Below are 22877 nucleotides of genomic sequence, written 5' to 3'. Positions count from 1 at the left end.
TAGACATTTTGTACCATTGTCACAATATATACTGTCATACCACCCAGCTATAATCAGATACACATAAAAAAAAAATATGTCAGTGCTTCTATAAATTTACAGTGAAGTGAAACAGACCGAGGGAGGACCCACTGTGATAATGGTGTTAAAACTAAAGCAAACCTGAGTATGTTGGGGTGGGAGAGTCTGTTCATGAGCTGAACTTCTCGCAGCATGTTGGCACGATTACTGCTCAGCTTGTTCATCTTTAGGGCCATTACCTGGTCCGAAGCTCTGTGACGCACCTAAAAAAAAGAAAATGAGAAATGAAGCGTTCCATCGCAAAAACCTCCAAGTCTTTCTGACATCTTTTAAATGAGCATTTTTTTAAATCAGGCTCCTCTGTTTAGGTTCAGTAATTTCACTTTAATGGCAATGAAAAGGTTGTTAGTCAGTTATTAAAATGCCTTACTTTCAAAAATGTCACTTTAGTCAATTCATTGGTATTTAACAAATTTGACTGGTTTTTGCTGCAAAACCAGCCAAGTCCATGTGTGTTTTTTTTTTGTTTTTTTTGCAAAAACCTCCTAAGTCCACCTCTTTGGACAACAAGACACAGTAAAACGTCCGTTTCTGTCAGTTTTACAGCAGCAAAAGAAACACTGCTGTGTTTACTTGCTACTTCCGAAATCCTGTCATTGCCACTGTAACGATGGACAAAACATGATAAAAACTTGCCGCTTAGCAATTGAAGGTCTGCTCATACACACCGTCATTCATCGATGAAATCAAATGATTCGATTTGCGTCTTTCAAATAGTTCTTCTGTGGACCTAGAGGATTTTGCTGACAAAGGGAAGTGGCATTTAGCGGTTTCTGGCAACGAACCGGTATTTCTGAATGGGCTGACGCTGGAATTTAACGGATTTGAAGCAAAAGTATATGATGAACGTATACTATGTGCGAAGAGCGTTCACTCAATATCTCATTTTTGACTGAGGTGGCATTTAACGGCTTTTGCATCTGAACTCTTCAAATGCTCTTACTCTGAATTTGAACCAGTGTTAATTTTGACAGCAAATTTTGATTTAGTTTTAGTCAGTCTTTTGACTAAAATGCCATTTAGTTTTAGAAATATTTTAGCCATCTGAATTGTATTAGTTTTAATCATACAGACAAAATGAAATGATTAACTCTTCTGTTTTATATGTTTTATATGCTCTGAATGTTCATCTTAAAAGGAATATAAAAAAATGAAAAGAATTTTGTTCAATGCATCTTGGCCCATTGCTTCTCAATGGCTACTATGATTATGGGTATTGCAGTTAAGTAATAAGTAATAACCACAACATTATACCAACAATACCACACGGGAAGTGACATACATTATCAATGTTAAAAATCTACACAATCAATATTCTTGCATGAGATGAATAATGGAACAGACAAACGCTACCTGCGTGAATGACTAATGGCCATGTGTGGTTAGGGGTTTCACAACATTTCTAAAATGTGCTTCTGCAGATCCGTTTTCCTAGTTTCCTCTTTGTGCTTTCATCTTACTGACCAATAAAAGAGACAAATATCAACCACAGGATATCCTCATGAGCGCAAAAAAAAAAAAAAAAAATTTATCATTTTGTATGTCTGTAAAATGCTGACTTCCTCAAACTGTATGCAGATATAGAAAGATAACACAGCTGAAGCATTACTCAAGAAATTCAGCACTAGGGAACCATTGAATTCTGTTTTAAGTTCTGTTATGTTGTAGACATAGCAACATTATATGAGCATTTCCTTTTATTTTAAATATGTGGTGCTGACTGTACTGCAACCAATCTCACTTTGGGAATCAGCATCCTAGGAAGAGCCCGTTTCGTGTGCCCACCTACAGTGAGAGCCGCCTGTCAGACATGGACCCAGATGCCTCCTCTACAGCACCCGAACTCTCAATCTGTTCTGCTAATATCAAGTCACAGCTTGCTGCAACAAATCCAGTGTCCTAGGAAAATGTTTTGGTTCCTCAAATGTAGATGGATTACGAAATTGAGCAATATGATTATTTAGGGATTCTCCATAGTGCTGTAGGGTTTTAGGATGTTTGTTTGAGCTTATCATATGGATACAGATTGAAGCTCATGTTCAAATATTATTGCATTAGCTTCCCAGACAGGTTATTGCAGACCCCCATCACAGCTGGTATTTGGCTCAGCGCATTACCCCTGCCTGTGCCACATGCAGACACCCCCTGCCTGCCATCCTAAAGTCATTCACTATGCTTTAAATCCCAGCCACCTGTGTGGGGAAGGGAGGGAATATTCTTAATGGATATATATAACAATCCACTAACCAGTAATGTCCATCGTTTTCAAAGCAAGTGGGTTCAAGGGTTCAGACAGCAGCTTAAAAGGGCTCCATAATTATTTATTTACACAGAAACAACAGCTAAAGTATTTTTCGCTTTTAATTTACTGCACTTTTTTCACTATTGTAATAAAAAAAGACAAGTAAATAAATCATTTAAAAAAAATAAAAAAATGCAACAACAACAACGAAAAAAAAGATACTTTTCCAGACCTCATTTTGTTATACATGTTTTTAGCTTCACACATCTGAGGCAATAAAAGTTTGACTGAATGCAACAAAACATTTACACTACAAAAAAAAAAAAAAAAAAAAAAAAAATTTGCATGTTCAATTCAAAGTTCACAAAAGGCTTAAACATTTGCATTTCTTGGACACTCGCTTCAATAAATAAAAACTATGGCAACACACCCCTTGTAAAAGAACCTGTGAGGTGCAAAGTAAAGGGAGATAAATTTATACAGAAATGAGAGCATCTAGATTATAAAACAAATACCACAAAAGAAAAGAAAATATGCTGCATGCAACTGGGAGCCAAATAGAAAAACTCTTTGCAACGGGCACTTGTCACAACTTGTCACTGGGGCAACTTTGCATTTTATTTAGTCCTAAAAAGGTTCTATAAAAGGTACTAACATGCACTTTTAAGGGGAAGATAAGGTACAAAGTTGTTCGGTTAAGGATACTGCCCTAGTGACAAGCTGCAGTATCCTTAAAGTTAGAATTTTTGCAAAGTGTACAGTTTTCTGAGATGTGGATATAATCGGAAGCAATATAAAAAACATTGGTAACAGTTTTGTAGTATCTGCTCTAGATGGCTTATAACAAAAGCAACATAATCTACTCTGAATAAACAATTAAAATAAGCCAACTGAGACTTCATAGTTGTAGGGTCTTCACTTTATAGGCCCTGTTTACACCTGGTATTAAGATGCATTTTGGTTGATCAGATCACAAGTAGACAAGGGAGACACATTCCCATTTATACCTGGTGTTTTAATCCATCTTTTTTGTCTACTTTCGACCACTTCTGTCCTGATTTCTTTGAGGGAAGGGTCTATGGGGGTCTATTTCTAAGGGTCCATTTCAGATCTTTCGATCTAATGGATGAAATAAGCTCGCCCAATTTACATAAGAATGTGAAAGGAGATGACGGAAAACATAGCGAGAGCAGACGCTTTTGTTTCTGCTCTGATAGCCGCAAGACCACAGTGAACGCTGAGAGCGTGTGTTAGAAATCAGGAATGATGAGAGAACGTTGTGCTTGGTGCATTTTCCATCTTAAAACCAAACTTGGGTCTTCAGTCAACAAAGTTTAAAGGTTCCGTTCTTCGTGATCCCATGTTTCAAACTTTAGTTAGTGTGTAATGTTGTTGTTAGAGTATAAATAAAATCTGTAAAATTTTAAAGCTCAAAGTTCAATGCCAAGCGAGATATTTTATTTAACAGAAGTCGTCTACATCGAACGGCCAGTTTGGACTACATCCCTCTACTTCCTTCTTTAATGACGTCACTAAAACAGTTTTTTGACTAACCTCCGCCCACAGGAATACACAAGAGTTGCGTTTGTAGAGTGTGTTTGTCGCCATGTCGTCGAAACGCTGTTATTTTCATCCCGCAGTCTAATCACCGGGTCTGATTCCGGCTCAAATTGATAGGGTAAAATTAAAGACATGTTTACAATAACACTGAGCGCGTGCATCTCCACGTTATGGTAAGAGGCGTGACCTTTCCGGGCAAGGAGCGCTAAGCTGCTGTCGAATCACGACACAGGAACCGCTGGCACAATCAGAACTCGTTACGTATTTCTGAAGGAGGGACTTCATAGAACAAGGAAGTCATCAGCCCGTTTTTATGACAGTGGAAACAGCGGTATACAGATAAGTAAATTATGTGAAAAATACTGTGTTTTTTTACACGCGAAACATGAACACATGTTATAGTGCACACTATAAACACAATCAAAGTTTCAAAAAACCACGAAAAACGGGACCTTTAAATCCTGTCTGGCTAGCGCGCTTCCCATAATGTTTAGGCAATCTTTTGGCTGAGCTGATCGCTAAATGACTAATACCTAGCCTAAGAATCTTAGCTCATTTATGACAAAACACACAAGCTAAACCAAAACCAGAGTACCAGCAACATTTGAGAAGTGCCGGTACGCAAAACAAAGTGAGGTTACCCCTAATTTGAGCATTGACTGTATGTTAAATGATCTGTGCATTAAGTCTTCGAGTGTAAATGCAAAATAATAGACCTGCCACCTCTATGTAATGTCTTGCTTTTATTTGAAAAGTTAGTAAGGAAATGAACAACAGTCACTCAGTGACTTTTTACATAGAACAATACATATTTTTAAATATAAAATAGTTCTAAGTACTTCGTTTTACAATCCGTCAGTGATCAAACCTGACAGTGATTTTTTTCTATCTCATGAATAAATAGGATAAGTTAATATTACAAACTGTTTCTCTGCATATATTTTGGATTTATTTATCGCAGTTCACATGTGTTGAGTACTCTGTACTGTGTGTGGGTGACCGTGTTCATCCGCCACCACCAAATACCATTTTTGACCGAGGAAAAACCCTGCTTTCATTGCTATGACAGAAGAATTGATCTTAGTAATGGGCATCATGATGATGCACTCTTCTCCCAGGGCTTTTCTGACCTCAATTACTCACAGTGAATATAAACCCTCAGAGCCTACCCTACTACTGATGCTCAGCATCAAGGGTAGTACTCAATTTAACGTAAGAGGACTTAACAACTAAACAATTATAAATTACAAACTCTTTGTAAACACCAAAAACAAAAATCTGACTGACAATGTTCACTGTGACAATACTTGCCAATAGGTGCTTCAATGAAAGGAACCATTGAGAAATCAGGAGGGGTTAAGAAGATGCTCTAACAAACTCTGAAAGCTACTTTACCCAGTGCTACAATGGTTAAAAAAACAAAGGTTAGGGACTAAGTTAAACTATCCTATAACAGGTTAAAGAATCTAAAAAGGCTTTTTAATGGACTTTAATGCCTTTATATGGCCTTTATATGACAGGATAAGTGCAGAGAGACAGGAAACTATTGGGATGAAAGAGAAAAAAATGGGATCAGGACATTAATCAGGCCGGATTTGAACGTGTATCACTGTCAACCAATGACAAGCATTGCTATGCAGTACTTTAGGCCCAAAAGAATCTAAACAGACTTAAAGCAGCCAGTTTTACCACACTGAAAGCTGGTCAGAAAATGGAATCGTTCCCAACCTTCGACCACAATGTTTCATCTTCACCGTCATTGCTAGGACCAGCCCTATACTCTTCATTAATTGCACAAGTTAACTTAATATTGTAATCCAATAGCAAGTATTCTATCATCATTACCAAGCTAACAACATTCAATTTTATATTCCAAAATCTGCACATCTATCTGAGATTTCAACCTGGATGGCAACTCATCAGCTCAATCACAAGATTAACCTTCTTTTACTCCTTTAGGACGTCTTCCACTGAAACTCTATCTTTGAGAAAGGCTACACAACTTTCACCTCCTGATGTGTAAAAACTAGGAGTTATCAGACAGGTGAAACGACTATAAGTCAGAACTCAACTCTGCAGGCCAAGTGACTAAGAACTAAAATCGAAATTATTAAATTGTCATCAGACAACAATCTTACCTTGTAGACCTCTGAAAAAAACCCAGAGCCAATCCGCTCGCAGATGAAGTCATCAAGTCGGGTCAGGCAAGAAAAGGCACTGATGAGGGCACGGTAAGAAGAGGGACACACCCTGTCCAGTGATGCCGGACCGGTTTCTGCTCCTCCTCCACAATCCAGGTCCTCCAGCCGATCTGGCCGTGTGGGAAACCCAGCAATGGAGTTCCGTTTGCTCCGCTCCATTGCTACTGGTGCAAAAATTAATCTGGTCGATTATCAATCAGCGGTTCACATTTTTGATGGTCTTTTCCAGACCTACAGAGGAATAAACAGATGAGTAAAACATTGTTAATAACAGTATGTCCCATTATATTGGCCATTCTTTTAACAACTGAATATGTATTGTTCACTCAAATAGAAGCAATCTATAGTGAAGGAAACCAAACAAACAGTAGACTGAAGAGTAGATTATGAAAAAGATTTATCTTGATCTGCGTCACAAAATATATTCTATTTCCATTTAAAAGTCACAGTGTAACAGAACATATTTTCTTCTGTATTGTGATGTACATTGAAGTAAAACAGATTATTGAAAAGAAAAAAAAAAAATGTAGGATGGAAACTTGGTTCAATCCATCGGTTGTTGATTGGATGGAGGCAGATCTGAATGTGAATTTGCAGTAGAGTGTAAGAAAAGGGGTGTTTTAAGTAGTGGGCTAAATGATTGGAAAAGTCATACATAACAGAGAGAAATCTGTCATTTTACTGGCAGATTCGTAGGAGAATGACAGGGTAGAGAGGATATGACTAAATAAAGTCGTTATTTTTGTCGCTTCGTAACATTAAGGTTAAACCACTGTAGTCACATTGACTATTTTAACAATGCCTTTACTACTTTTCTGGACCTTGAATGTGGTCATTTCATAGCTTTCTATGGGAAATAAAAACTTTCGGATTTCATTAAAAATATCTTAATTTGTGTTCTGAAGAGGAATGAAGGGCTTACGGTTTTGGAACTACATGAGGGTGAGTGATTAATGACATAAATTTCATTTCTGGTTGAACTAACCCTTTAAATTCCTTACAATATCAAAACAAATAATATACTGTGGCATGAAAATGAATCACCTAGACTAAATTCTCTGTAAAAGAACACAGAATCAAGCCATTCACACTCATTTCCCCTCATTCATCACAAAAAAAACGAAAAAAAAAACAACAACAAAACAAATAGAGGACGGATATGGGATAAACTGTCCCTTCAACATTCCAGTTATAAGCTTGGAAATGAAATGGGGAAATAAATAAATAACACAAAATTCTGCCAGGATCTAAACACTGCCTTCCCACTCTTACAGTTCAGTGCCACACCCCAGTAAAAAGCCACTTTAAAAGGACCATAACATTCACGCAGGCCCTAGGCCGTTCAACAGCTGGCTCTACTCACTACATTGTGATAAATCAACTCAGTCCATTTATGTAGATTCCCCCTGTGATTTTCAAAGTTGCAATCATGGCTAACCTTCAATAATAATTAAGGTGGACTGTCCCTCTGTTTTTGTTTCCATAAACATTCACTCAATTATGTCATTTACTGTAGAAAGCAACAAAAACTGCTGCATGTTCGGAGTATGTAAGAAGGACCACTAAAGACAAGCCCTAAAACAGCTGTTCTGATCATGATTCCAGTGGCAACGATCCACATAGCTCATTTCAAACTTGACCTTCAGTTGGGACAGCCTTAAGGGCAGCCAACACACAATGTTCAGCTTACTGCATGATTTGACCCATATACCAATCTCTTATTTCCATAAATAACACTCCCAGTCTGGAAAATAAGCATGTCACACAGGGTCAAAAATGATGCACTAGGCTACTACAAAAGGGGTTCCACCAAAGCAACAACACTGTAAGCTAACTAAACACTGCACAACAAGAGCTTATTTTGATTTAGCAGCACTAAAATCTAACTCATGATCTCTAGCAGCCAGAAAGATACACAAAAATTCCAAAAGAGGTTGTAATGCTTTCACATTTTACAGGTATCTTAAATCACGTGATCAGACAGAGCGACCTCGTTTGCTTGCTGATGATGTGAAAAACAGCATGTCTGACATTCCTAAGATTAGAAATAAGAAATGAGAAATGAGAAGGACTTGACCATCTTGTCCAGACATTTTTCTGCTCATACCAGACATTTTTTGCATGCATTTGACATACTTTACAGTGGGAAGACAGTAAGGTGGCGTTTTTCATGAATCTCCTTAACACTTCAAAATCTGCCCAAGATGTTGCTAAGAAGTGCTTAGACGCAAATAGGCCTCACTTAAGACACTTTACAGGTTTAAACACACTTCCCAGGGTCAACATATAAAATTACAATAACGATTTTGTTGAATTATAACAAAACCATCCCCACCATTTAGGCTAATCAACAAGAACACATAGGGTTAAGGGAACTATGGCAACGTTTCCCAACAATCAGGTTGAATTTGCAAACTGCTTAACACACCAATTGTGAGTATAGGATAAACCAGTCATGAATCATTGTAATGTTTTTGCACGCGCTTGCGTAGTTACTAGGGAAGCAGAAGAAAGCGGACGCGAAAACAAATCGGAAGTGCAAGTGTTGCAATCCGAGATCGCATAATTGATGCTGACCGAAAGTAAACTCTGTTACTGCAAAACAATAAGCGCGAGAATACCGCTGAGAATAGTGATCAGGTGCAACTGCATTGCTATCATTAAACTGTTACTCATAGGTGCACCAAAGCGCTTTTTAATTGTTTACGCGCCTGGGTATCAAGTTTAACGTACTTTAAAACCAAGAGGAAAGACCCTGCACAAAGTTAATTGTCTTACCTGGTCATCAGGCTTGAAAGTGAAGCAAATATTGTTGCAGTCGAAAGGCCTCACTTAGTCCCATTGCATTTTGCAATTGCAAACGAGGGCCATACACTACAATCCATATATTTACATGCAGAAATAGTTGCCTGTTTCGACCGAGCGTTGGCCAGGCTATATCTGAACTCCAAGACGAATTAAACAACTTTTGAGCGTCTTATATGTACCGCAACTATAACAAACTTTCCGACAGATACGCAATTTCAGCGTGCACAAGTAGACAACTGCGTATGTTTTGTCGTTCTGTCCACAAACATGAAGCGGTCATGAGAAAATAAATAAGCGCGAGCTCTTTCTAGATAGTGCTTTCTATGTCCTGTCGGGCTCTTCAATCGGTTTCTATATTCCAAATTAATTTAACGAGCAGTGAATCCCCAAAGACGTTATTCCACGTAGGGTGAGTGAACATACAGTGAAGTAAATTCAAGAGACAGCCACTTCCATAACAGTTGCCTCTCCCCACGGACCAAACTTACGTTTTCATTTGATGGAGACAGACGTCAACGACGGCCATAGAGATACAAGAGACTTCTTAAACGGTGTTATTTTGAACCAATCACTGGGGAGGCAGATACCACTGTGGGCGGGTATTTTGATTGATTGACTTGTCTTTCCGCGAATCAAAATGTTTCCTCAAGGTGCAGTTGTCCAATGATAGACTTGATTGTATGGCATAATAAAACACATAAACAAATGTAGATTCACACTACTAAAAGGTTATTAGGACGTATTCTTAAAATCTCTGTGTGTTTTAAAATGCATTATGGTATTATGGGTTCGAAAACAATTGTAAGAACAATAAACAACTGGGAGGGAAATGCATTAAAAACCTTTTAAGTATTTATTCCGTTAGAAATAAGAAAATTACTATCCCACTGTGCGTAAATTGTTATGGATATAGGATTAATGTAATGATATTTTAGCACAGCTGTGCCTTCCAATAAAACATGAGGCAGCTGTATTCTAAATGAATTATTATGGCGCCATCTTTTGGGAGAGAAAGCAACGTTTTTCAAGGGAATACAATAGACTACAATATGTAGAGTTGTCAGTTGTATTTTTTTTTGAATTTTTTAATTGTTTGATGCAGTGCACTTATTGTAGTCCAACGTCTGTTTAAAAATGCCTGCACGTAATAACATATGTAATATAATTCCTTACAGTTACATTATTGAACCCAAACTCACTCTTAAATCTATCCATAACCGGTTCCTAACATCACCCACATTCCACCTCGAAGTCTTTTGATACAAACCCATACGAACACAATAAATAGGCTACACTGTATTAGGTTATTGCTTAACCTAAGTAAATAGCCTAGTAGTTAAAGACACTTAACATGAAGTAAGACCGAAATGATAACAACAACAACAACAATAAGAAGAATAAAGTGCATGGGAGAGTTTGCTTGGTAAACTGGTTGTATATGATGCCAAACACATTATTTAAAGATTTAACAGCAGAACATGTTGTTAATAGGCTACTAGGTCTATTGGGACTGCAGTTTTCTTGTGTTTGGTGTAGGCTAGAAAATACAAGACTGAAATCTAATTTAAACTTAATTGCACGATGATGAAACCTTCGCCACTTGTCCATATTTAATTCGAGGCCGTATTCCTCGGGGCAAATGGGGTTAATCTCAGTCAGTCAAGAGCTTACTACCAGTCTGATGATTATGTCCCTAACCCAACACAGACTCTGCTGTCTGTATCATTAAACGATACAAGATTCAAGGATAGCAAGAATGAAAAACGTAATACTTACAGGTAGGCTACTGTATGAACGCCTAGTAATTGTGTACACCATGTTTGCCAACATAAAACTCCAAAATAGCTACTTATTAACACGACTGATTGACACGTTACCGCATTTTATTGCATTTTTATTTATTTATTTATTTATTTCGATAGCGCTTCTTTCGGTCATTGCTGTGGTGTCAGGATACGTGGAGGAACTCGATGACAAGTAAGTGTTTTACATTGTAAAGGAAGTGATTGTGCTTTAGTAGTGAAGGTGTTGCCAATGCAGTATAGTTACTTTTGCTGCGTAGCCTACTGAGATCTTGAGAAATGGCACTTTATGAATTTGCTTAATAAAAGGTGGTATTGATGAAAATGTATGTTCCTAATATCGTATATCATACTATATTTATTATGTGGGAACCATTTTATAAAAGTATTAAGCCACAAGAGGCTTGCTGCATTTTAAATAGTTAAGGGTTTGCTGGCAATGCTATCAAGGCCTGTGGTTTGACATATTGCATGGATAGATAGATAGATAGATAGATAGATAGATAGATAGAATGTGTGACTGAATCAATTAAACAGTTCACTTTTACAGGTTTAATGAATACCGGCGGAATGAACTCTGGCTGGTGGAGGTGAGAGTGTATACAGTGTAGTCTATGCAATTTTATGTTGTGTGATATGTTTATGCAAATTTGTAACATGTCAACTGTGTGATATCATGTTTTATTATTATTATGATTATTATTGCAGTTTTATGCTCCATGGTGCACATACTGTCACACATTTGAGCCAATATGGTATGAAGTTGGTGCAGAGCTGAAGAGTCTGGGCTCTCCTGTTAATGTCGGCAAGATGGATACCACACTGCACACAAGTAGGTTCAGTTCAAGTGTATACAAAAGTGTGCATGTTGGAAAGCTTTGATTGCATTGAATGCATTCCTAAAATTATATTTAAGATTACCAAGAACTGCATTTGTGCCTTACCCCCCTTAGGATACTTAGATGAAATATCTCGTGCTGTAGCTTGGTTTGAGATGACAGTAATGGTAATGCCACACCAGGCCATTGCTTAGCAACCAATTAGTATGCTACTTAAATGGCAGGATAGGCTTACCTGCTGTTTAATGGGATTAGTTAAGCAGGCCTCATGCGTTCATGAGACTCGGTTCGTTGAACTGTATACATAGTCTGTATTGAGTCTGTATCTTGTTAACCAGATGGCCATATGGCATAAGTTGCATTTCAGCAATTAGAAATCCTTTTAGTTTGCTTGGAATTAGGTTGTTCAGTGTCTGCCTTTTGCTGGCATTGTCTTCCGACTTAATAATCTTCTTATTATTAAGTTCATACATAAGCTTTCTAGCTAAATAAAACGTAGTCCATGTCTTGTGTTTTACCCCCCACCATGGGTACACCCTGTTAGTAATTAGATTAGACTAGATAGTAGTGTTTAAAAAAATCAAAGCTAATTGACAATAATTAATTGTGATCTACTAATGATATAGCTAACTAATAACAATCTTCTAAGTATGAGTACTACCATTATTATCTCTATATATTCTGAAATGTTTCTCCACTGATGTATAAGTACAAATTAATAATAATAATAATGCTTGCAAATAAAACAAGATCACTTTGTGTCTTTAGGTATTGCTTCAGAGTTTAATATTCGTGGATATCCAACCATAAAACTGTGAGTTAATGCCTTATTATTATCATATTTAAATCTCTAAATTATAATAACCAAGAACTGTTCTTGCTGTATTTTTCTGTTTTGTTCTTTTAATAAGGTTTAAAGGAGATCTGTCTTTTGACTACAAAGGGCAGAGAACAAAGGATGCTATTATTGAATTTACCAATAGAGTTTCAGGGTAATTCTGGAATAAATCTTACCATAATGAATTGTATTATGTTGTCTTATGTCAGTGCTAGTTACAACTCTCTTCATGCTATCCCCTTGTCCTTTTTTAATTGAATCTAGTCCTGTGGTAAGACCACTCTCTAGTGTTCAGTTGTTCCAGCATGTGATGAGTCGTCATGATCTTATCTTTGTTTACATTGGAGGGGAGTCGTTTCTTAAGGTAAACATGTAAAATGAATGTCTGTCATACTGTATTTATGAACAATGAATGACTGAATTTTGATGGAATAGGAATGAAATGCAAACTAATGAACACTAGTTCTAACACTAACACTATTTAAACTGTGTAAATATATATTTATTGGCAGGTCATGCAAAGATATACAGGAATGGTTTGTATTCAAGCTGCTAGTGAAATACAAGTTTTATTTTGTATTTTTTACAGAATGAATACTATAAAGCTGCAACTGAGTATATTGTCCACACTTATTTTTTTTCTGCATCTGTGAAAGTCCTTCCAAAGGTAAGACTTTCTCCTTTCAGAGGAAAATACCTCTGTAAAAATAATCAACTTAAAATAAACCGAATCAATTCATTATTGATTTTCTCCATAGGCAGTCACTCTGCAGGATGTTCCCGTTGTTGCTGTGTTCAAAGATGGGACGTACTACCTCTACGATGGTAAGATCCATCACTTTAGTAAGTGAATATCTGAAACTAATAGGCTCTGTAAGCAGCAAAATAGCAATAGTCTCTCAGCGTCTGAGCTCAAGGCTGTTTCCTCTCATTGCTTCTCGAAGGGTGCCGTTCCACTGGGGCAGGGAGGGGAGGTGGTAGTGAAATGCCAGGGCATCGAGGCAGAGTGTCACTAGGAAAGGGCACCAATAATGGGAATTAGGCAGGCGTGAAGAACGATGTAGCACCCTCAAAACAAACACTAGCCCATGACAGCCGTTTATCCTCAGGGTGTTGATCTGCTGGACTTCCCCATTGTTGAAGAATGTCTTTTGGAACCAGAAGTTTAGCAGGAAAGGATTAGCACACTCAACCTGGACCCAGAACACGGCACTGTCAGACGAGTCCTCCACGATATGAATAGTTAACACATCCATGGAGCAAGGTTAAAAGATAAAGTGTAGAATGTGGTTTTTGAAGCAGATATTATGTATTAACATCTTCTTGATTGCCTAAAAAGAAATACAGATTTGATCAGAATCATTTGAGCATATAGGATCAAATTACAGCCCACACTTGTCTTGTTACTGCTAAAAAAAAAAAAAAAACATCCAAACATCCTTACATCCATGTAATTGTTTCAACTTGGAATTCAAAAATGAAAAAAAAAAAAGTTTGCCATTCAAATATAATTTGAAATAATTGCTTGTTAGATGTAAAAAACACTAAAAGAAAAGCTTGAGATCTTGAAATGTATTCATCACACACTACAAATCCTTAACACCGTTGAGCATATATATTTGTGATAGTATTTGGTCAATACCGAAAATCCGCCAATAGGCACTCCTTACCTGGCATTATTTACATTATTCAATGGTTTCAGAGATCAGATGGTAATCCTTCTAAAAACCGAAGCATAAACAGACAATAAAAGGCAAAAAAAGTTCCAACAAAAAATGTTAAACAAATATTACAGGTCACAGGCACACGAATATATCTGATATGAAAGTACATTTACATTTGCACCACATCATTTGGCACACAGGGCACTTTATTGCTGGAATTCAGGTTACTTTATTAACATTAAAAGTACTTGTTATGTTAGTAGTACTTACCCAAGATTTTGCACAGGTATATAAGAAACAAGTGAAAAGAATTTTGTGAAGACATTGTAATTACAGTAATGGGTTTCTTACCATTCTATTCCAAATTACGAGAATACAGAGACAGTAAAGCGTTCCAGCTCTTCTTCGTCATGTGGCTTATTCTGAACATTCGTCTGGGTTATCATCCAGTACACACCCTTTAAGTCAACAGCTTGACTGTGTGCAAGTTACATATTTTGCATAATTTAATGCACAGTGGACAGAAACACTTTGTTTGATAATAAAATTAAAGCTCATTTGTTTCTTATGATTTAAGAGTTGAGACATTTCTGAGTACTTTAACTTTGCATATTGTTTGCACAGGTTTGATGATGACATTTAATAAGTGTAGGGCTACATTTAATACATTAAATGTACATGAAGTCATAAAAAGTTTAATCTCTCGTTTTATCATTTCTGTAGAATCTAATGGAAATCTGTCTTCCTGGATAAATCGAGAACGTTTTCCCTCTTACTTCCAAATCGATAGCTTTAGTCTGTACCAGATGGGAGAACAAAGTAAGCCTGTTTTTCTTTATGAACATAGGATCATATATATATACTTATTTCTTTTATTTGTCTTATTTTCTAATAACCTATTAAAGTTAACAAACCAGATTGTAATTAATTAACACCATTTCTATGTAAAACAAAACAACTGCTAGATGACTTTCTTCCAAGATACACTATTTATGTGTGAAAACGATGCTTTGACAGATTGTGATTGTGTGAACTTCCCGTGCATACATAATTTGTTGTGTTGCTGTTTATTTCTCACACTTCCCTCAAAGGTAAACTTGTGGCATTGGCAGTAGTAGATGAGAAAAATCCATCTGAAGAAAGCATTCGGTAAGCAACATTAGAAAATGTGCACCAAAGACCTCAAAACCATGACAATAGCCCATTTTTTCCCATTATTTCCACTGCAAAACTCAAAATTGCTCTCTTTAGCTACAAAACTCTGATGGAAAGGCTGTCTACTGAATACAAAGATCATTATAAAAGGTAGGTAGCAAATTTATATTCACTATAAAACATGAAGAGAAGGCACTTGACATCTGAGTTTTATAAAAATTATTTGTTAACAACAATTTTTGTGTTTGTTTTCTCCTAGTGATTACCAGTTTGGTTATATGGATGGTAATGAATATATTAACGGTTTAATTATGGGGTGAGTTGAATTGGACACAGATTTCTGCAGGTGCAAAGTGCAAGAAGTGTATTGTGTGAAGCCACTTACATTGTTGAATATAAAACAATATATATGTCCATTCTGTGTTCATATTTTTGTACAATCACCACTAATATATTTTTTCTTCTCAGAGAAGTTGTGATGCCCTCCATAATTGTGCTGAATATGACTATTGATGGATACTTCCTACCAGAAAGTAAGATTGAGACCATTGAGGATTTACTTCTCTTTCTCAACAGTGTTCTGGATGGCAGCGCAACGGTATGAGGAGCGAAAGTGTTTTCTTCTCCATTTTTTTCTGTCAAAACTTCTCCTTCTTGCGCAATACAATGGGCCTTTTCTAATAAAATTCCATTTACCTTAATCAGCTACTCGGAGGAAATGGGTATTTGCAGTGCACTAAGAGAGCTTTCTATAAAGCGAAGTCTACTGTGGTGGTGAGTCTGACTTACACTCTTTATTATTTTAGCAGAAGGGTAGATTTATTCTTTTTTCATTTTTTCCCAAATATTTACTAAACGCTTAACGCAACGAAACCAGAACACACGGCTGATCACATCCTCATCAAATATTTACTTGAGGCTAATATTTAGGTCACTGTTGTCCTAGTAACTAATATAAATCTCCTCGATCTCAGTTAATGTTCCAGACAGCTCCGCTCTTCTCCTGTTTTGTGGTTGGACTGCCTGTGGGTGTAGTTGTAATGGTCATCTGGGGTACATGTACTGCTGTACCAGCAGATGATGAAAAACCCGAGGAAGGAGCTACAGCCGGTCCTGGGAAGAAGGCAAAAGAACTGCAGCCTGACAACACAGAAAAAACCTCTGAAGCAAAGAAAGAGGATTAACATGGACTGTTTATTAAGGATCATGTTAATTTGTTACATATCATAATGTGTAATACTGTTTTTCCCATTTTTATAAATTGTTTTTCCAGTCTATATTGTGGAAATATAGTGTGGTTGGTTTCTTTATCAAATAAAGTTCAAATAACTCGGATGAACCATTATTTATTTTAAGCATCCATCATATGAAACAAGTCTTACATTTTTTTAATCAAATAAATACAACAGATAGGCTATAACATATGGCTATATATGTATGATGTACACAAATAATGTGTTCAAATGTAATGTGTTATGCTGGAGATCCCTGGGTATTTTTTCTTTAGTTTTTGTTCTTAAAGTGTGTGTGTGTGTGTGTGTGTGTGTGTGTGTGTGTGTGTGCGTGTGTCTGCTTCAGAGTCAAATTGCCGACTATATCCCGACTTGTGCATAAATTACATTAGGTAAATCATAACTATAAAACTGTACTTTATATTAGTATAGCAATTTCGTTTGATTACTTACTTATAAATAAAATACCGAATACCGGAAATATGGTTTAATAAAACCACTGATATAACGACGCCATCTATCGACCATACTAAAAATTGTTAATACCGCAAGTGATAGTTGTACTAGATAACTTTGAGGATGGAAAAGGAGACTTGCCTTTTAACACTGTGACAGTTCTGTAATGGAAGAAGAATTCGATGGAGGAAACTTATCCCTATAATCTAAAAAAGTTACACTGAAATGGCTTGAAAGCATATGGATTCTTCAAATCTGTGTTTGCTTCAGATCAAATGAGAAAACATCACACCTTAGTCACAGCGGTAAGTTTCCTTCACCTCAAAGTGGATTAATGGATTATCTCGCTTCTCGTGTCACAAGATGAGTAAAAGGCGTTAACAGTGACTTTACATGGTGTTGCGAGCAGTTACCGCCGAACGGTGCAACTTTCTCTGGAAACAGTGGATCAAACTTGTAATGACGACGGATACTGAAAACGGAAGTTTCTTTGACATCTATGCATTTATGATATTTCCGTCATGTCACTTTGGGCGGATATCGTTTTAACTATTGGCGAGAGATTATATTAACAGTTTTATCCAGTTAAATAATATAACAGCGTACAAAAAATGCGGAAGAATTTTTTTTTGCGTGGGTTTATCAAGTTTTAGTTTAGCCGGAACACTATTTATGGAGCAAGCATGTTTTCTCAACGACATTTAATACTCGCAACATAAATGCAGCTATAGACACTTAGGTTTTTGCCTCAAAGGGAAACAATATCTGCAGCCCTGCATGTGAATTAAGTTGGAGTAAAAACATTTTTTGGGCGCTTTGGAGGAGGAGCTTTCAAAGAGAAAAGCACCACATCTGTTTCTTGGATCATGGTCATGGAGAACATGCAGAGGTCTGCGGTTTTGCTCTGTGTCTTGGCTGTGGGACTTGCTTTCGGTGGAATTTCATCTGCCTCAGACAGATATGTGTCTTTGAAAGAACACCAAACAGACAATACCACCTTGTCATCACACCTTCACCCCAAGCTATACTTTGATCAGACAGAGGTGGATTTGATGAAACAGAGGGCCACCACCACGCATAGACACTTATTCAAAGTGATTCGAAATGCTGTTTCTGTTATGTTATCCAATGCAGCTGCTTACCAGCCTCCGGTGAACCATGAGGATTTTGGCAAGAAATGGAATGAGATTTATGGCAACAATCTGCCACCTCTTGCACTATACTGTCTGCTTCAACCTGATGATGCTGCCGCCTCTCAGTTTTTGATTGAGTACATGGATAGAATGGTGGAGTATCCAGATTGGATGGTGTCCAGTGCCCCAAATGATGAGGTTCCGATTGCTCACTCCCTCACTGGTTTTGCCACAGCATATGATTTCATTTACACCTTTCTTGACACCCAGAGAAGACTGCGATATCTCACGAAAATACGATCTGTTACTGAGGAGCTTTTCGAGCTGTCCAAGCACAGAGGATGGGGAAAACAGTTTCTACAGAACCACCAGACTACTAATATAATAGCCATTCTCATTGGCGCTCTTGTGGCAGGGGAACATAATGACCCAGAGACCATGATATGGAAGCAAATATCAGTGAACTACATGGAGAAGACCATGTTCCTTCTCAGCCACATTGTCGATGGCTCTCTCGATGAGGGAGTTGCATACGGTAGCTACACCGCAAAATCCATCACTCAGTATGTTTACTTAGCCATGCGTCATTTTCAGATAGACAACACGCAGAACAACTGGCTCAGAGCGCACTTCATGTTTTACTTCGCTACTCTGCTTCCTGGATTTCAACGAACGGTTGGCATTGCAGACTCCAATTATAACTGGTTCTATGGGCCAGAAAGCCAGCTTGTATTTCTGGATGCATACGTGCTCCGAAATGGCTCAGGAAACTGGCTGGCACAGCAGATTAGGAAGCATCGTCCTAAAGACGGACCCATGATGCAATCGGCTGCCCAACGTTGGGCTACTCTGCATACAGAGTACATATGGTATGACTCTAAGTTAACTTCAAAGCCTCCACCTGATTTTAACAAAGCAACCATGCACGTTTTCTCCAACTGGGGTGTGGTGACGTATGGGGCAGGGTTGCCTCAAGCTCAAGGTAATACCTTTGTGTCATTTAAATCTGGAAAATTAGGAGGGCGAGCGGTGTACGATATTGTCCATGCCCAACCTTATTCTTGGGTTGAAGGCTGGACAAACTTCAACCCAGGGCACGAGCACCCTGATCAAAACTCCTTCACTTTTGCACCAAATGGACAGGTGTTTGTCTCTGAGGCCTTGTATGGTCCTAAATACAGCTATCTTAACAATGTGCTGGTATTTGCCCCCTCACCCACCAGCCAGTGTAATCAGCCATGGGAAGGACAGTTGGGGGAATGTTCAAAGTGGCTACGATGGGGAGAAAAGGAAGTTGGGGAAACCGCTGGGGAGGTCATCGCGGCTTCGTCGCATCAGGACATGTTGTTTGTGAGTGGAGAGTCTGCTTCGGCCTATTCATCCGCCATGAAGCTAAAGAGTGTGTATCGGGCACTTGTGCTTCTCAACTCTCAAACATTATTCGTGCTGGACCACATTGAGAAACATGAGCGCTCCCCTCTCACTTCCCTAAGTGCATTTTTTCACAACCTAGACTTTGATTTCAGATATGTTCCTCACAGATCGTTTGGAAAATACAATGGGGTTCTGATGGATGTATGGGATGCACATTACAAAATGTTTTGGCTGGACGCGCAAGGATCCAGCCCCGTTGCCAGGATACAAGAGGCAGAACAGGCTGCGGAATTCAAAAAGAGATGGACACAGTTCATAAATGTGACCTTTCCCATGGAGAACCCTGTCACTAGAGTAGCTTACTTGATGTATGGCCCGTACGTCAAGGTCTCGGACTGTAGGTTCATAGACAACAGTAAAAATGGAGTAAAGATATCAGTGACCCTTAATGACACAGAGACTGTTGTGTCAGTTGTAACAAACTACAAAGACATTGAGGCTAGACACAGTTACTTGGGCTTTGCAGGCTTTGCCAAAACAGAAGAAAATAAAAGAATAGTTCAGTTTGGCCAGGGAATTCAAACTCTGCCAAGTCAAGTCACAAAAGATTTTGTGTTTGACTTTGGGTTGGTGGTAAATATCTCTGCGATACTGACTTTATGTTTTGCTTTAGCTTTCATAATAAAAAAAAGGAAATTTCATGTGTCGTTCAATATGCTAATTCATTGCACTCTGATCTGTGTGCTATTTTTGTGGGTGACTGAACTTTTGTCTGTTTTTTATGGCTGCGAACAGCTCTCGTGCTTATTTAAATCAAAAGACAGCAGCATATATGATGGAACAGACTCTAGTGTCCCTGACCTCCTCCCCGTCATCACCATCACATCTATGCCGGGCTCGGGGGCAGAGATCCTTCAGCACCTTTTTGATAACAGCTCTGACTTTGTATACCTCCGGATCCCTTCCACCTACCTTCGGTTCCCCGTGTCTCCTTTCGTCTCTCTGGTGGACGCTTGCGAGTGGTCTGGAGCAGATGCGCAAAATGGACGATTTCGAGTTATTCAGGGATGGTTCCACTCCATAGTCCACAATGTGAAACTGCACCTGCAGAACATTCAATTGCACCAGAGCAATGACGAAACAGGGAATAACGTCAAAGCGAAAAGCCAAAGAAACAGAAGAATGCTGCTGTCAGAGCAAACAAGGACAGGAAGCGGCAAGCGTACCCATATGGACATCGGATACATACAAGAACTCAGGCAGCATCTGGTAAAGTACCCAAATGCCCGGCCGGTGCTGAGCATGGGCAGTGGAGGTTGGTTCTTGAAGCTTCCTTATCTTCAGCAGGTCATAGGTCACTCACTTCGCTCAGTTCATGTGGTCAGAGACCCACGTGCATGGATTTATCTTATGCTCTACAGCAGTAAGCCAAGCCTGTACGTACGTAAGAATATTAAAAGGCACATCGCCAACATTTTTAAGCAGAACATTGATGGTGTGGATCAGGGCTGTGCTACAGTGGACTCACATTTCCTTCCTTTAAAGAAGATCCTCTCCCAGCCAGATCCCAACCCTGTACAGCTGCTAGCTCAGCTATGGCTGGCTCACAATTCAGCAGGACTCAAGGTGAGCTCAAGCCTGCCTACAAACACTTACCTTATAGTCAAATTCGAGGACGTTGTATATTTTCCTGAAGAGATGGCGAGAACGATACATAACTTTATTGGAATACCTGTTGCACCAGCTGCATTAAACCAACTGACATTTGCCACGTCCACAAATTTGTATAATCTGATATATGAAGGAGATATATCACCTGCCAAAATCAACATGTGGAAGACCAATATGGCCATAGATGAGATTAAACTCATTGAGGATACATGTTGGCCTGTGATGGAGAAGCTGGGTTATAAAAGACATACAGTCAGTCATTCTTTTTTGTAAGTTTTTTTATTTTATTTTTCATATTGTGCCAAAAGATCATTATTGGGGAAGTATCAGTATGTTTCCTTCAAATGTTCATCATATGACCAATTGTTTTGTGCTCCAATTCCAGTACATTTAAGCAATGTTTATATATTATTTAAATCATACAGACAAAACAGAGTCTAGAATGTCTAGATGTGCTAAAGAACAAAAAGTGATTGCTCACCACTGAAGATGAGCAACAGATGCAAGTCTTGGATCACAAACACATTTAGTTTGACTGGAAGACAAGATTATGGTATTTTCCACCAGATGGGCGGCTAACAGTATTTTCCAGTTTTATATTGTGAGATACATGCTATTGTAATTATGCTATTGTGAGTGAAATGAATGTAATTTTCAGTCATTTTTCTACTAAGAGACCTTATTGTTTGCATTTATGAGATCCAGTTCATGTGTAGGTCTATAAATGTGCAAAAAGGTGTTCACTGTGACTGTACAATCAAATCTCTTTATTGAATTGAATGGAAACATGTCACATCATCTTGCCAAATCAACTGTCATTTTTTAGTACTGTATGTGAATATTTTTTCCCTGTTGTTTCTTCGCACCCCTATATAAACTATATATATTAAACACCATTAACAAATCCATCTTACTTTTCTGAAGTATTCATTTGCTCGTGATGAAATCATAAATGGAACATTTAACAACCCAAACAAGTAAAACCACAAAACATCATATTTCTCATCTTAATGGGGAAATATTTTAATGCAGTTTTAAGAGACTACTAACACGAAATGTTTTAAAAGCCACAATGCAAATGGATTTTCCATGGCACCACATGCATATGAAGTGTAATCATCACTGTGGGATAACTGAAATGGAGGAAAATAACGACAATTTATGTGATACTTTTAAAACATTTGCAAAGCCTGCTTTAGTGTGTGTGGTGTTATTTGCAGTGCCATTCCTTTGCACCCAGCATGCTTTCAGACTGAACTCAGCAAGCAATTCTTCATAGGATATAGAGTCTGTATGGAGAATATTAAGTTAAATGCTTAAAAGCAAAGCCAATCCCTATATTATGCTATATGGCTGATCATGTATAGGTCCCCAGCACATCTACTCTATGGTGAAGTTTTTTATTATTATTATTTTATGTCTGGCATAAAGAAAAACCAAAGAGTAAACATGGTAAAAGGCATGAACACAGTGTCATTTGAACTGTGAAGCAACAAGTTATCTGTCAAATTTGTTTCAGTATCAATAGTGTCAAGTTGAATGTGGCAATTCATTAACATACACATAGTTCTTGATAGTACAAATAAATGGTTCAACATTACTTACGTGACTTCTGTGGATAAAAAAAAAAAAAAAAAGTTTAATAGTCAGTAACAGGTCTTAGAAAAGAGGGGAATTAAAGATTTTGCTTGCAATTCAAAACATAGAATTACTCGTAAAATGTCGCCAGCAGAGGGCAGCAGATAAATAAAGATCCAACAACGTGCTTGAGCAGAAATATATTATCAGGTCCTTCACTACTATTCGCATCAAATCATGTAA

The 22877-nt window shown here is 37.9% G+C and overlaps 3 protein-coding genes and 1 long non-coding RNA gene across 5 annotated transcripts in view; 2 read left to right on the top strand and 2 right to left on the bottom strand.

The window, feature by feature from the left end:
• The window catches only part of tesk2 (testis associated actin remodelling kinase 2), a 28428-nt gene extending 18922 nt beyond the window's left edge, over positions 1-9506 (bottom strand). The window contains exons 1-3 of one of the 2 annotated variants that reach the window (XM_048163037.1): positions 9381-9506; positions 6022-6315; positions 163-284 (exon numbers count right to left, since the gene is read on the bottom strand). In XM_048163037.1, the coding sequence (XP_048018994.1) occupies positions 163-284; positions 6022-6243 (344 nt within the window). In that variant the 5' untranslated portion in view covers positions 6244-6315; positions 9381-9506. The other variant, XM_048163036.1, reaches the window with a different exon arrangement.
• Positions 9507-10053: 547 nt separating this feature from the next.
• Positions 10054-16760, top strand: tmx3a (thioredoxin related transmembrane protein 3a). The gene is made up of 16 exons (XM_048163742.1): positions 10054-10670; positions 10815-10869; positions 11245-11284; positions 11403-11526; positions 12302-12347; positions 12445-12525; positions 12636-12735; positions 12961-13038; positions 13130-13196; positions 14759-14854; positions 15127-15184; positions 15287-15340; positions 15450-15506; positions 15659-15788; positions 15896-15964; positions 16165-16760. The coding sequence occupies exons 1-16, from the start codon at positions 10649-10651 to the stop codon at positions 16372-16374; spliced, it is 1287 nt and encodes a 428-aa protein (XP_048019699.1). The 5' UTR covers positions 10054-10648; the 3' UTR covers positions 16375-16760.
• On the bottom strand, positions 12776-14752 carry LOC125250911. Its single transcript, XR_007180894.1, has 3 exons — positions 14387-14752; positions 14042-14092; positions 12776-13702 (listed from the first exon to the last, which is right to left on the bottom strand). It is a non-coding gene; the product is annotated as an uncharacterized LOC125250911 (long non-coding RNA).
• A 205-nt stretch (positions 16761-16965) lies between the features above and the next one.
• dsela (dermatan sulfate epimerase like a) lies at positions 16966-21964 on the top strand. The gene has a single exon (XM_048163741.1). It carries the CDS (start codon positions 17745-17747, stop codon positions 21327-21329), a length of 3585 nt encoding a protein of 1194 aa, XP_048019698.1. The 5' UTR covers positions 16966-17744; the 3' UTR covers positions 21330-21964.
• The last annotated feature ends 913 nt before the right edge of the window (positions 21965-22877 follow it).

The sequence above is a fragment of the Megalobrama amblycephala genome, linkage group LG17, assembly GCF_018812025.1.
Source record: "Megalobrama amblycephala isolate DHTTF-2021 linkage group LG17, ASM1881202v1, whole genome shotgun sequence".
Taxonomy (NCBI): Eukaryota; Metazoa; Chordata; class Actinopteri; order Cypriniformes; family Xenocyprididae; genus Megalobrama; species Megalobrama amblycephala.
The sequence above is the reverse complement of the archived record's forward strand: the minus strand, read 5'-3'. Positions and strand labels throughout refer to the sequence as shown.

Coding starts and splice junctions, on each gene's coding strand:
- tmx3a (XM_048163742.1), top strand. CDS start 10,649: ATGAAAAACGTAATACTTACAG. Junction 10,671..10,814: donor GAAAAACGTAATACTTACAG/GTAGGCTACTGT, acceptor TTATTTCGATAG/CGCTTCTTTCGGTCATTGCT. Junction 15,789..15,895: donor TTCTGGATGGCAGCGCAACG/GTATGAGGAGCG, acceptor TACCTTAATCAG/CTACTCGGAGGAAATGGGTA.
- dsela (XM_048163741.1), top strand. CDS start 17,745: ATGGTCATGGAGAACATGCAGAGGTCTGCGGTTTTGCTCTGTGTCTTG.